At 37.6% G+C, this 14635-nt stretch overlaps 1 protein-coding gene and 1 long non-coding RNA gene across 11 annotated transcripts in view; one reads left to right on the top strand and one right to left on the bottom strand.

Moving 5' to 3' along the window:
• The window catches only part of SLAIN2 (SLAIN motif family member 2), a 63243-nt gene extending 51963 nt beyond the window's left edge, over positions 1 to 11280 (top strand). For 4 of the 5 annotated variants that reach the window (XM_037897828.2, XM_037897829.2, XM_037897827.2 and 1 more), the window contains 2 exons: positions 6288 to 6609; positions 8446 to 11280. In XM_037897828.2, the coding sequence (XP_037753756.1) occupies positions 6288 to 6609; positions 8446 to 8512 (389 nt within the window). In that variant the 3' untranslated portion in view covers positions 8513 to 11280. Of the gene's footprint in view, positions 1 to 6287; positions 6610 to 8445 lie in introns of those variants that run through there. The other variant, XM_037897830.2, reaches the window with a different exon arrangement.
• LOC119566126 overlaps positions 1 to 14635 on the bottom strand; it is a 67038-nt gene that overhangs the window by 11976 nt on the left and 40427 nt on the right. The window lies entirely within an intron of this gene.

Below are 14635 nucleotides of genomic sequence, written 5' to 3'. Positions count from 1 at the left end.
CATGTGAGACCACTTGCTCCAACCTGGGATCTTAACCTAGTTCTCAGACCTCTGACTAGATCTCCCTTAGAGCAAGTCGCCATGGACTCATTCTTACACCTGTCCATGAAGACAGCATTTCTAATTACTATTGCCTCAGCTAGGTGCATAGGAGAAATAGCAGCCCTGATGACACATGCACCATTCAAGAACTTTTTTTAAAGATAAAGTAACTGAGGACACATCTCAAGTTTCTACCTAAAGTTGCCTCCACTTTCCATATGAATCAACAGATCCATCTCCCTGTTCGTTTTTCTCAAATCACATTGTGACAACAGGGAGGCGATTCTTCATATACTAGATGTTAGAGCACTAGCATTCTACTTGGACAGGACTAAGGACTTTAGGAAATCCCCTAAGCTCTTCCTTTTGTTTGTGGTAAGAGCCAAAGGTTCTGCAATATTGCCTCAAAGACTATCCAAATGGGTCTCTGGTGGCATTCATCTCTGTTATCAAGGGCACAACCTGTTGTCTCTGTCTGGAGTCCATATGCACTCCATGAGGTCAATTTCTACCTCAGTTGCATTCCTTAAAGATGTCCCTAACTCAGAATCTATAGAGCAGCAACTTGGGCCTCTACCCACACTTTCGCAGAACATTATGCAATTGCTGGAGATTCGGCCTCTGATGCCATCTTCAGCTCATCGGTTCTCTCTGTAGTAACAGGCTTCACTCTGACATCCCAGCTCTCCAGGAGGGATACTGCTGTGAAGTCACCTAGAGTGGAGCACTCATAGGGATACTACTCGAAGAAGAGGAGGCAGTTACTCGTCTTGTACAATAATTATGGTCCTTCGAGATGTCTCCCCCTGTGGGTGCTCCACTACTTGCCCTCTTTACTTTGGAGTTCTCAGTATGGGGCTCTGCAGTAGAGAAGGAACTGAGGGGGGTTTTCCTGCATGTGAGACTAGATAGCTTCGAGACAGACCACAAGGGAGGGACAGTGCATGTGCAGGCTGAACTGCTACCTAAAATCTCCGATTAGAGGTGGCAGGGGCACAGATGCACCTACAGTGGAGCACCAATAGGGAGACACATCTCGAAGAACCATCATTACTGCACAAGGTGAGTAACTTTCTCCTCACAGAATGTCACTTATTTTAATAACTATTTAGGAAGTTTTAACAGGTGTATAAATCATTGTCATGTAAATATCAGAACCAGAACAATCATTACAACCGTGAGCTTATTTTTTGTTTAGAGAAACATTTACTGACAATGGAACTTTTTTTTAATCACTTTTCTGATTGTCTGTACTTCAGAGGTCTTAAAAGGACAATCTGTTATTTCAAAGTGCATAACATAACTATAATACCTCTTTGTGCAAGGATGATCTCAGTGCATTATATAGAATAAAATCAACACCCCTGTGAAATAGCCAAGAAATTGTATTTAACAGTTAAAATGAAGTAGTTTATACAACTTGTTCAAGATCCCATAGCAAGCCAGTGACCGTCAGAACCCAGGTTCCTGACTGTTCCTGTTCTAACTAGGTGACACACTCTGTTCTTTCATGCTGATCAGAATCTCTTCCCATCAGATTCTTATGATATATTGATCTTTACCTTTATGGACTAGATTCAATTTTCTGGAGTGTATATAACACTGAGTGTCTTTCATCTGACTTCAGCATGACTTAAACAATTTTAGCCTCACAATATCCCGGTGAGATAGGTAATTATCCCCATTTTACAGAAGGAGAAACTGAATCCCAAACTAAGTGACTTGTCTAATGTCACACACAAAGCCTCTGGCAGAGCTGGAATTAAAAGTATGTCTCCTTACTCCCAGACTGGAGTGGCTTCATCCTTGTGCTGTAGCTAGAAGTTCTAATCATATCTTTTTAGAGGAATGAAGTTACTTATTTGTAAGTAGAGTTCTCAAACACTCTTTCTTCTTTTGTTCAGTTTAACTGCTTGTGTTAGTGGTGTGTGTGTGTGTGTATATATATAGCACTTGAATTGTATATGCCCCACCATTGTAGAACAAGCAAGTCTTATTCATTAATCCAAGAGTTTATTCCTTCGTTCTTCAGGGAACTCTGCTTACAGGTAAGTTTCCTTTCTATTCTAAAGATGCCAAACTGACTTTTATTAAACATTGTTCAAAAGTGTTCTCTAGGCAAAGTACTTTTGCTACATGGAACAGAATTATTAGGCCATCTGCCAGTAATTACCGGTATGTCATGCTGGCTGTGGTTTGGAGTTAATCGAAGAATGAATTATTTAAACCAAGTGCTTTGCCTTGTTAAGAACTTTTGTCTCTCAAAACAAATACAACTATTAAAAATAACTGGACAGTGTGGTGTTGTGGTGACTGAAGTATTTTATGAATTCATAGCTCAGACTGGAAGCCTATTCATAATATTGTAGTTCAGAAGAAAACTGACTTTGGAGAATTAGGAGGTTTACATTATTTTATTGGCTACATATCTCTACTGGAAACTTGCAAACTATCTCTAATTATGTCATATTCTTAAGAATGTTACTACTTTACAAGTCCCATATTTTGCCTAGAAACCCTCTTCCTTTTGTGCCTGCAAGAGAGTACCTCAAACATCATAACAAACCAAAACTAAAGGCCATTTAGTGTGATGTAAGAGCAATGATCCTTGGCTGGTTTAAAACCATGTATTCAAGGTGATGAATGTGATGTCATATACGTGTTCTACAACTGGATGAGATCTATCAAAGACTGTAGGAACGTTTTATGTTTAAACTATTGCATGACTTAGACCTTTTGCAATTTCAAGCTTAAGCTTCAAGCTTAAGTTACTAGCAGTATTGCATCTTTAAAAAATAGAAATCTTTATTAGTTAAAACCCAGTCCTGCAGATTTGTGCCCCTTCTTGGGTCCATGCAGACTGTTGCTGCTAAAATAATCTTCCTGTCAAGTCATTCTGTCCACAGCACTCTTTTTTTTTTCTTTTTCCTTTGAATCCCTCTTCTGGTTTCTTCTTCTCCACTGATCAGTTATAATCTGTTCCTTGCCTTTAAGGCTGTACATGATGTAGCACCTCCTCTATTTATCTGCTCTTGTAGCTTATTGCATTGTCCATGTCTAATGATGCTAGGCTCCACCACTTGTTTGTCAGTTTCTTGCATAAGCAGCTTCATGCTTTATTCCCTGCTACCCCTTCCTTATTGAGAGAGCCACTATCCACTGCTTCAGATCCCTCCTCAAGACCCACTTCTGCTATGATGTCTATGGAAAATGGCCAGTCTGGAGGCTGGTGGAAATATGGAGATCATATTTTTGTGTGCATATAATATTGTATTAAATATAGTTCATAAGCAGCAACTTGCAACCTACTGATTGTGTATCTAACTAATTTGCAACCATATGCCCCTATTATTATTCTAGTTGTTCCCTCCCTCTGCTTTACCTCCTTTGTTTGAATTGTCAAGTGTTGCCTTAAAGAGAGATTAATAAACTCTGTGGGGTAGGAACTATCTCCTTCAAGTTTGTACTGCATCTGTCACAATGGGGATCCAACCCTGATTGTGACCTCCAGCAGATACAAATGATGACAAATTGGTATAGTATATTCACTTGTGGAACACCAAATTCACAACAGCTACATTCACTTCTTGAACACTAATTTTACTATTGTATTTTTCTGAATAAATTTAATCTGTTAATTTCCTGTGTCTACTTTATCACTGAATCCACCTAAAAAGGTGATAAGCTAGTTTTAAGGCTAGTGGAATTCTATCAAGATCACAAGAAAATAGATTTGGTTCAAATATTCTATTTTACTTTTTTAAACAGAATTAAGGCTTAATAAAAACTAGACTGTATTATTAATGGCTTTTAATATTTTATTTGGAGAATAAAGTTTAAGATGTATTGTACAGGTGGCATACTAACGCACTACTAAGAATGATTTACATGCATTGGTGACATTGGTAATTTAAATATTCTTTAGTCAGTATCTTTCTATAGATAAGGCAGATGACAAAAATATATTGCTAAATGTCAGCAACATGCTATTTAGTGTCATACGATGCACAAGGGAACTCTTGTTAGGGTAACTGCCATTATACTAGAAGTTTCAGGGAGAATGCTCCCTTTTTAACCCATATCAGAAAAGCAAGTTAACAGATGTTAATACTGTCTACACTATGCTGGCATAGCCCCTTAGCATAGACTACTGACAGAAGGGACACCATCTCCCAACGTTGTTAGCTATGTTGACAGAAGCACTCTTCTGCTGGCATAGCTGTTCCTGCACTGGGGGTTTTCATACCCCTCACCAACGTAACTATGCCAACATGAGTTTGTTTAGACCAAGCCACTGTGTGTAAACTTTATGTAGCTTCTTGAACACCAAGAGAAGTAAGGCATAAAAGTATTGCATGTCTAAATGGTTAAGTGAAACAAACTGCAAATGGGGCTTCCTTGGCTTGCAGATTTTCCCAGGAAAAGTCTGATAAATACCTTGTTGGGAGGAAGGCTGTTAGTCATAGTTTTCTATCTGTACTTTACTAAATGCTCTAGGTTATTTGCTTTTAGGCTCATGTTCTTATGTTTATGGTAGCTCAGACTTCAACATTATCAAATCAGTATGCTTGGTCTTTACCTGTGGTTAATGGACTAAGTTAAGAGGCAAGGCTTAAGAGTAACCTTTAGAATCCTTAGATTTTTCCTTAGCAAAGTCTCATTGCATCAAAATCAGTATACAGAATTAGAAATGCATGACTAACTAACCTTCAGCAATAGTACAGCAACCTAGTATCTTCAGAACTTCCATTTAGCAATGTGCTTTTTTAAAACTTTCTCACTGAGGAGTGCAACACTTCCATTTAAACAAAGCTGAAGCAACTGAGAGTTGTCATAAATTTATTCTTAACAGATACTTCTATTTCAGCTATTGTTTTGAACAGAATACTCTTGCAAAACTAACATAACTCAGGTACAAAATCTTTCTTGGCGTTTACCGTGATTGATAAAGAGAACAGTCTTGTTCATGAATCCAACATAAAAATTGTTCACACAAGGTGAGTGGAGTTACAGGCCTGAGATGTCAAGATCTTTAAGTACTACACTTTGGAAGGAAAAATCAAATGCAAATAAAGAATTGAAATAACTGACTAGAATTGAAATAACTGACTAGGCAGCAGTACTGCAGAAAAGGATAGTGGATCACAAATTGAATAAGTCAACCGAATGATGTTACCAAAAAAAAGAAGGAAGTATCATTCTGGAATGTGTTAACAAAAGTATCATTTGTAAGACATAGGTGATGATTGTTCTGCTTTACTTGGCAATCTCTGTCCACTTTTGGGCACCACACTTTAAGAAAGATATGAACTAATTAGAGGAGACTCTGGAGGACAGCAACAAAAATTGAGGTTTGGAAAACCTAACCGATGAGGACAGCTTAAAAGAATTGGTCATGTTTAGTCTAGAGAAGAGAAGACTGAGGGGGGACAAGTCTTCAAATATAGAAGGTATTAAGGTAGAAGTATTAATTGGCTTAGGTTGCAGGAAGGAAAATGTAGGTTGGATATTAGAAAAAATTACCTAAGTATAAGGATAGTAAAGCACTGGAACAGTTACCTAGGGGAAGGCTTGGAATGCCTATCTGTGTAGCAGCTTCAGAACAAGTTAGACAAGCATCTGTCGTGGATGGTCTATATATACTTAATGCTGCCTCAGCATGAGGAGATGAACTAGAGCCAGGAATTCTCAACCCTTTTCTTTCTGAGGCCCCCCCAACATGCTATAAAAATTCCACATCCTGTCTGTGCCTTGACAACTGTATTTCTCCATATAAAAGCCAGGGCCAGTGTTAGGGGATAGCAAGCAAGGCAATTGCCCAGGGTCCCATGCCACAGGGGGCCCTGTGAAGCTAAGTAGCTCAGGCTTCAGCTTTCTGCCCTGGGCCCCAGCAAGTCTAATGCCGGCCCTGCTTGGTGGACCCCCTGAAACTTGCTCGTGGGCACTGGACCCCTGGTTAAGAACCACCGAACTAGATGACCTCTTGAGGCCCTGTCCAAGTCTACATTGCTATAATTCTACAATTTCTAAAAATTTCAGTAATTACTTGATACTAGCAGGTTATCTGACCTCCCCCTTCTCCATGCTGTTTTACTGGCTATATTCCAATACATGTACTATTTTGTTGTATCTACCTTTTCCACGTGAAAATTTGCATTCCCTTTTATTAAACTGTCACTCATAGCCATAACTCAAGATTACTTCTAGTGACAGTGATCGACTGATTTGTGTATGTCATTTTCCAGTACCATCTCCAAGTAAATTCCGCTCCCCTGCGGCACCATCACCTCTGGCTCTCCGACAGCCAGTGAAAGCATTTAGTAACCATGGACCTGGTTCTGCTGCTGCTCCTCCAGAAGCAACACAACTGACACACAGCAGTTCTTCACCAGGACCTCTTGCAGCTCAGAATTCAGGCTCTCCAAGCCCTGCCAGCAGTATCAACAGTACTACTCTTACCAGACCAGCAGGGACAACAGGGGTGAGGAGTGGCTTGCCTAGACCGAGTGCCCCTTCTGCTGGGGGCATACCAGTGCCTCGCAGCAAACTTGCACAGCCTGTTCGCAGGTGAGTAATCTGAGGGGGGATTTTAAGTTCTGTATTCAGAAACTAACACTTTCCTTAACTCTATTTTTGTATCTTGTACATTACTACAGAAGGCTAGAGTAACTATTAACTTTAAAAAAGAATGGGAACATATAAAGATAACCCAGGCCTACTGTACTAAATTCTGCATAGTCCATTCTCCTGTCATAATAAATGATACTCCCTTCCACCCCTGCAAAAAGAGCTTGTATCAGATGTAAAGCTGATAGTATACTTGGATTGTATTACGGAATGTAGTTTAGAACTGAAGTTCTTTAATTTTAAAAGTGAGCATTTATCCACACAGACAGACCCACACATTAAAGGTACTTCCACTAGACAGTTACTTTAAGAAATGAGTAAAGAAGTAAAAGGTAAATTCAAAAGCAGTGTTCAAGTTTAGAAGATAGATCTTTTGGTGCATTCTGCTAAACAAAAAATTTTCATCTACTAAACAATTCAAGTAAATCATGTGAAATACATTAAGATGTCCATAATGATGCTTGTAAAGTAGTTCAGTCCTTAAACCTACTTTTTATTCTGCGGTGAATGTGCAGTTCTGTTTACTATTATGTAAGTTTAGATGCCAATCTTAGTTAAATGTTTGAATAGAAACAATGTGTTCAGAGACTTGAATTCAGTTCCAAGTTATCAACTATCGAGCCCTTAAAAGGAATGGGCAATCTATGCAGATTTTATTAATACTTGGCTCTTTTATGGAGCCTTTCTTAAATCATCTCAAAGTGCTATACAAACAGAGGAAACCTCATGTACAAAGAAGAAGTAATTGCCCAAGTTTTCACAAAGGTCAGTGGCAGAATTGGAACAAGAACTGAGATCTCGACTTGTAAGTCCATTGTCCTCCCCAACAGGCCACACTGCCTTAAGTGAAATACTGTAGTGATTTAGATATTTAGGAAGAGGAACACACCTCAGCTGTTTTTGCTTATTTCTAAAATCTGTGGTCAGGGTGCACAGGTCTCCTCACATGTGTGTTAGAAAATAATTTAACTACCTGTCATGCTGAAAATACATTTCTGCCACTGGGTACAATGGAAGTGAAGTGTCAGACTGTGTTAGTCTGTCTTCAGTATTTATTTAACAATCTTAAAATGTAATAAAAGGCTGCCTTATTTCTGACTGCAAACTCTTAATACTAGTCTTAACAGTCTCTTCTTAATGGCTCAGTCACTATTGCATAACTGATCTCACTTTACAGCAAGATGTCCATCCCCCTTACCTAATCAAATGTTTATTGTATCTACACTTTAAAATTATTTTAGTGTTTTTATGGTGAGAAGGTGATTTTCTTTTTGAAATTTTGTATTACTGGGCTGAACAAAATGGATGGAGTTGTCCTTTCATCAATAAGGTTTTGCCTGCTTTACTGTAAAACAGATGCACGTCATCAGATCAGATTCAAAGTTCCACAGTGTGTAGTTTTATGAGGTTCTCTACATTTAACCATTTACATATGACTAAACACTGTATTAAAAACAAAAGGAGGAGTACTTGTGGCACCTTACTCTCTAAGGTGCCACAGGTACTCCTTTTTGCGAATACAGACTAACACAGCTGCTAGTCTGAAACCTGTATTAAAAACGTAAGTTGTCAAAATATAAAATGTTAAACCTTGAACTTGGTATTTATTTTTTTAAGTGCAATGTAATACAATGATGCTTCTGAAACAAAATGATTAAAGCACGTAGTTTAGTTTTCAAGAAAAGAATTCTACTCTTATGTTCATGTATGTTAATGATTTGAAGCTTGAACAAATGAAGTACAAACCAAACTGAAATAAATCTCATTTTATTTTAGATCATTACCGGCTCCTAAAAGCTATGGCAACATGAAAGACGAGAGTTGGAAAGATGGCTGCTACTGAGCTGCAAAGCTTAAAAATGCAAAGTTCAATAGTTAATGGACACTCCTTCACCAAGCTAAAAGACAGCTTGATATGCAGACTGTTCAGATGTGACTTTCAGGATTTGTAAAATCCCAGACCTCTGTCTTTAATTAGCACAAACTGGCAGAGATTTTAAAGCAGCACTTTAATGACATTTAACATCATATATTTGGTGATCATACAATCACTTTTACATGGAATCGCTGTCATTTCTAGGGTTTTTTGTTTTTTTTCTTGCTTGCTAAAAATTGTCAGTTTGAGCATTTATGACAATGGCCAATGTTTGGACAAAAAACCTAACAAATGCCAAAGAAATGCCCATCTTGAAAAACAGCAAGTAAAATAGAAAACTCCAATTGTTCAAAACTTCATATTGAGGCATTTAATTCAGCAGAATGATTCATTGATGAATATGTACTATTTAAACATTAGCATGTTAATCAGAGCCAACATTCTGATTGCGGATCACTATAGTGCTAATGAAACACCTGCTTAAAACAATTGTAGAAGGTTCTGGTTGGAAAAAGTGGTACATATATCCTTCAGAAAGAATCCAGCAGTTCTCTCTGGAGGTATCCTAGAGTTGGTAAATAGTAGTAATGGCATTGTTTTATCATTAAAGGTTTGGATGTAGCAGACACACACACATTCAGATACTGTAGGTTGCATCCTTTTTGTTTGTTTGACATATCAGTTTTATGTGCTCTTATATTTTGATTGCCAAAAGGGCTTAGTATCAGTTGTACAATCTTTCTAAACCTTATAGTTCCTGGCTCAGGAAAGATGGCCTTTGCTATAGTACCACACTTTTACCACACTGCTCACTATTTAGGGAAACCTTTTTTATAGCAGGTTTCCTTAAAAAGGAAAGAGCAGCTAGTAGGATCCATTTGTTCTGATATCATCACACCACGATGCTTATAGCCTGGAACACAACTGTATATGCTAATAGTTAATGAGAAGGAAAGACAACTATGCACTTGTAACATACAAATTGTAAGGAAATGAGTTGTATTGTTGATGCCAAATGATATTCATTTAAGTAATATTTCATGGTATGAGGAAGTTTTCTGTATCCTACTTTTTACTTTTATCCATTTCTTAAATTGGTTTATTTTAAATTGTAAATATTTTTGCAGATGATATTGCCCATGTTAGTGTTTTAACTATGTACTTTGCCTTACATATCTGTATCTTACCTTGTTTGGTGACAGAGTATGAAATCTGCTACATATGTTTACAAACTATTAAATTCCTCTAGTGGCTCTCAGACTTACCTATTGACATTTACATTGTTTTCACCTATTAGCAATCTTGCTAACATTTTACTCAGTGGAAAAATTCTTTCTTACAATTAACATACAGACTGCTTTTTCTGTTCTATTTTCGAAGATTTGTAATATAAAGGTTTAAAACTAAAAATGTGTTGGGAGGGTCAGTTAAACAGGGAGTACTGTTTTTTGTGTGTAGAATTTTTCAGTACAAGATTTCTGGATGTGTAGTTTGCAGCAATGGCTAACATGATGGTATCTTTTGTACGATGACTGGAGAACACTAAAAGCTTTACATTGGATTGGATGGTAGGTAGCTTTTAACCCCATTAGTACCAGCACTTTGAAGTGTAAGTGCATTTTGACTCCCACCACTAAGAGGATAATTGATCCTGGAATTCCAGAGAACTCTGGACTTTGGAGCCAGTGTTAACATTACTGGATGAAAAGCCATGCAACACTACTTGAGATGGGAAAAGCCAAATAGAAAGTTTTAGGGACTAGACTGTAACTGTAACTACTCAAGCAGCTGCAAGCACAACTTGTATCAATAATGAAAAGACTTCATACCATGGTGACTAAGATCTCTCAAGTGTGACTACCCTCTGAAGTCAGGGCATCAAATATACTGTAATTCAGTAGGAAAACTGCAGCAGGGGTTATAAAAGAGCTACCTTGCACTATTCGACCAGTACATGCTACTGATCTAGCCTTCAGTCATTTGCTGGCATAGAAAACATATTTCAGTTAGTGGTATCTCATGTAACTAGTATGAGGAACAGAAGATTGGATCAAAACTAACCAGCCTCACTAACAAAGCCCAAACATTTGTTTAAAATGTTACAAAGCAATGCTGCAGTCTTCAATAAAAGAGAAGGAATTTTAATTGGTGATTTTTATTATGAAAATATTGAATTGACTTTTTTTAGTTTTGAAAATCAGAAAATTCAGATGAAGATATTCAGGTTAATTTTTTAAATAAAGGCTGCATCAGAGTATTGTTCATTATTTATTTTTTTAAATTTCAGCAATTACCTTCATCACTTATTGAAAGTATGTTGTGCTTAAGTTACATAAGCATCCTTTTATCTGCTGTTCTACTCCCACAGAAATATAGCTAATAATTTCCTGAAAAGAGAGACAGTCTGTTTACTAGGAAGCCTTTGTGCAGTACCAGTTTCTCAATATCAGGAAATCCTAGATCTTTCTGTGTTTAGAGATTCAGATATATTGCGGAAGTGTGGAAATATGGATTTGATAAACTAGTGCCTATGATTTACTTAATTTATGTTTGATATAGTGAGGGTTTTATGAATGTGGATTTTTTTTTGTGCCAACAGCTTGGAATTGTCATATGTATGTAGGCAGAAAGACTTGAATTCTGCTTCCAAAGTTATTTAATTTTTCTGTGTTTGAATGTTTTTGTGTTAATAAAAATGTAAAAATGGGAAAAATATAAATAATTCTTACCACAAAGCACTTTTCTTGTGGATCATTTTTCTATAAAACCTATTTGTTTGAAAGTTTCAACTCTCTAGAGAGCATTCTAGAAGTGTATGAAGTTGCCAAACTCTGGAAATCAGGTTGTAAAATTGGAGATTAATAGTTTACTTTCTTAAAAATTAACTTTAGATTTCAGTGGCTCAGTAACTAGTCCTATTGCTTACTGGCTCTCTTAATTAATGTATTGAGTCTAATTAGTTACATATTTGGCCCCAGTCCTGTTCATCTGTCATTTTAGTACAGAAGATTGAAATTAGACTTCTATTAAATGTGAAGGCCTCTGTTTTTGACCTTATGCATTGTCCTTTCAGATCACATGAAACTGGATTCAGATATTTATCCAGCCTGAATTGTGCACGTGCAGGTCCAGATAAATGATCTGGAAAAAGGGGTAAACAGTGAGGTGGCAAAATTTGTAGATGATACAAAATTACTAAGGATAGTTAAGACCCCAGCAGACAGCAAAGAGCTACAAAAGGATCTCTCAAAATTGGGTGACGGGGCAACAAAATGGCAGATGAAATTAAATGTTGATAAATGCAAAGTAATGCACATTGGAAAGCATAATCCCAACTATACATATAAAATGATGGGGTCTAAAATTAGCTGTTACTACTCAAGAAAAAGATCTTGGAGTCATTGTGCATAGTTCTCTGAAAAGATCCACTCAATGTACAGTGGCAGTCAAAAAACCGAACAGAATGCTGGGAATAATTAAGAAAGGGCTAGATAATAGGACAGAAAATATCATGTTGCCTCTATTTAAATCCATGGTACGCCCACATCTTGAATACTGTGTGCAGATGTGGCCGCCCCATCTCAAAAAAGATATACTGGAATTTGAAAAGGTTCAAAAAAGGGCAACAAAAATGATTAGGGGTATGGAACAGCTTCTGTATGAGGAGAAATTAATAAGACTGGGACTTTTCAGCTTGGAAAAGAGATGGATAAGGGGAGATATGATTGAGGTCTATAAAACAATGACTGGTGTAGAGAAAGTAAATAAGGAAGTGTTGTTTACTACATGCATAACACAAGAACTAGGGGTCACCAAATGAAATTAATAGGCAGCAGGTTTAAAAGAAACAACAGGAAATATTTCTTCACACAATGCACAGTCAACCTGTGGAACTCCTTGCCAGAGAATGTTGTGAAGGCCAAGACCATAACAGGGTTCAAAAAAGAACTAGATAAATTAATGGAGGATAGGTCCATCAATGGCTATTAGCCAGGATGGGCAGGGATGGTGACCCCCCAGCCTCTGTTTGCCAGAAGCTGGGAATGAGCGATGGGATGGATCACTTGGTGATTACCTGTTCTGTTCATTCCCTCGTGGGCACCTGGCACTGGCCACTGTCAGAAGACAGGATATTGGGCTAGATGGACCTTTGGTCTGACCCAGTAGGGCCATTCTTATGTTCTTCAATACATAGTGTGCCCTTAATTTTCACTGTTGAATTGGCAGTGAAACTGTAGCTAGTGAACTTCCTTGAATAGTCCAGGTTGGCAAAAGATGTATCCAATTTCCACGCTGTGGAAGCCAATATCTTTTTAGTTAACCAGGTCCAAATTACATTAGAATTCTAAACATATGGAACCTTATGCACCAGGAGATGACTGGCCAGGAGCTAACATTTATAAACCCAGGAAGTACATTGATTTGTATCTTTGCTGCTTGTTCCAAACAATCCTTTCTAATGTATTAACCACTTTATTCTGTTCCGCTCCACCTATTTCTGATTCCCTCTTCAACATACAGTTAGGGCTTCTTTCTGAGTTTGGGAATTTTCTCCATGTTATACATTCTGGTGCAGGTGAGTATACGTAAAACCCCATGTACAGTACAAGACCAAACTCTGCAGCAAAGTTAATTTACTGATATACCGTTAATATCCTTCATTTGCATCTCACCCACAATTAAACATACTCACAATGATAGCTCATTTGAAAATACTCATTCTGGAGCAAAAATACTGAATTGGGTGGTATCTGGTGAAAAATGCCAAATTCCATCGCAGCACAGCCACCATAGCCAGAGCGCCCTGAGTATCATGACTGGGGCAATTTACATCTCAGAGCTGTTTCAGGCTCTTTGCAGATGCAGGGAATAAATCCAGTCAACATTTCAGAGATTTGCAACCATAAAACTAGAAACTTAATTTTAAAAAATGAAAGTGGGTGTTCTGGATCACAATTCTGCTGCATTGTGGGTGTATTTTGTTACAAATTCTGCAGTTATGCAATACAGGAACCCCAGGGTATATGCAAGTTCCCTTATAATGCCATCTTTTTACCTTGTTTCTGGCATCAGTATATGAAAAATCCTATATATTCCATCTTTTCTCCAGCACTGTATAAAAGTGTGATAAATCATTCATAATTTCTGCATCACACCAAAAACTCAGCTCATTTAGGTTGCCCTCAACACTTTTCTAGTTGTGTTTAAAATGGTGACTTAGAACTGTTGTACTGTCTTCCAACTATTGGAAGGGTTTATGATGCTGGACTCTACCTTCTATATGTTACACTCCTAATATCTGATTTATAGCCCACAGTTTGTTACTAAACTGCACAAACTCTTCATAGCCCTTTGGAGTACTCTAGCCACATTCCACTGAATAATTTTCCTATCCCTCTAATTGTGTCCCCTCAACTCATTTAATCGCTTGATGTTGGATCTTCCTTCTTAGTGTTATATGAGGATTGTAAAGAAGTGATGATAACTCATGCAGCACTCCCCACTTGCTAATTTTAACTCAGCATCCTACAAACTGGGTAGTTTCGGGGGTGGGGATTTTTATCTGTAGAATCAGGCTGGCTTAACACCTACTGGCTTCCAAAAATCTTAACATGCTGTCAAAAAAACAACCACCCACCTTATACTTAGTGGGGTACAATGCTAGATTTAAGAAACTGAAAGATAAAAATCAAGGACTTTGTTAAAACTGGATAGGTAATTGAATACATCTCCCACTTTTATCTGGTCTGTGTTCTGTAACTTATGTATATAAACTAGCCATGGTTACCTTAACCTAGTATTTAGATACTGCATGATGAAATACAAAAACACAGAGAAAACTACAGAAACAAGTTAATCTCTTATTTGAGAGGAATCATGGTAATTCTATGCTTCCAGTAAAAACACTGGCCATTTATTTACACTTATCTCCAAAACGGAGTACTGCTATTTAGTTGAACAGCAAGGAGGAGGATGTATCCCATCCCTGTGATCGCGCCTCTGCCTCCTCGTCAGCAAAGGCATTCTAAAATGTTTACTGTCCCTTTCTCATTTTTTACAATGAAAGTTGGTGTCTGTCTAGCTTTCCAT

Source organism: Chelonia mydas, chromosome 4, assembly GCF_015237465.2.
Source record: "Chelonia mydas isolate rCheMyd1 chromosome 4, rCheMyd1.pri.v2, whole genome shotgun sequence".
Lineage (NCBI taxonomy): Eukaryota > Metazoa > Chordata > Testudines > Cheloniidae > Chelonia > Chelonia mydas.
This window is presented reverse-complemented; position numbering and strand designations above follow the sequence as displayed.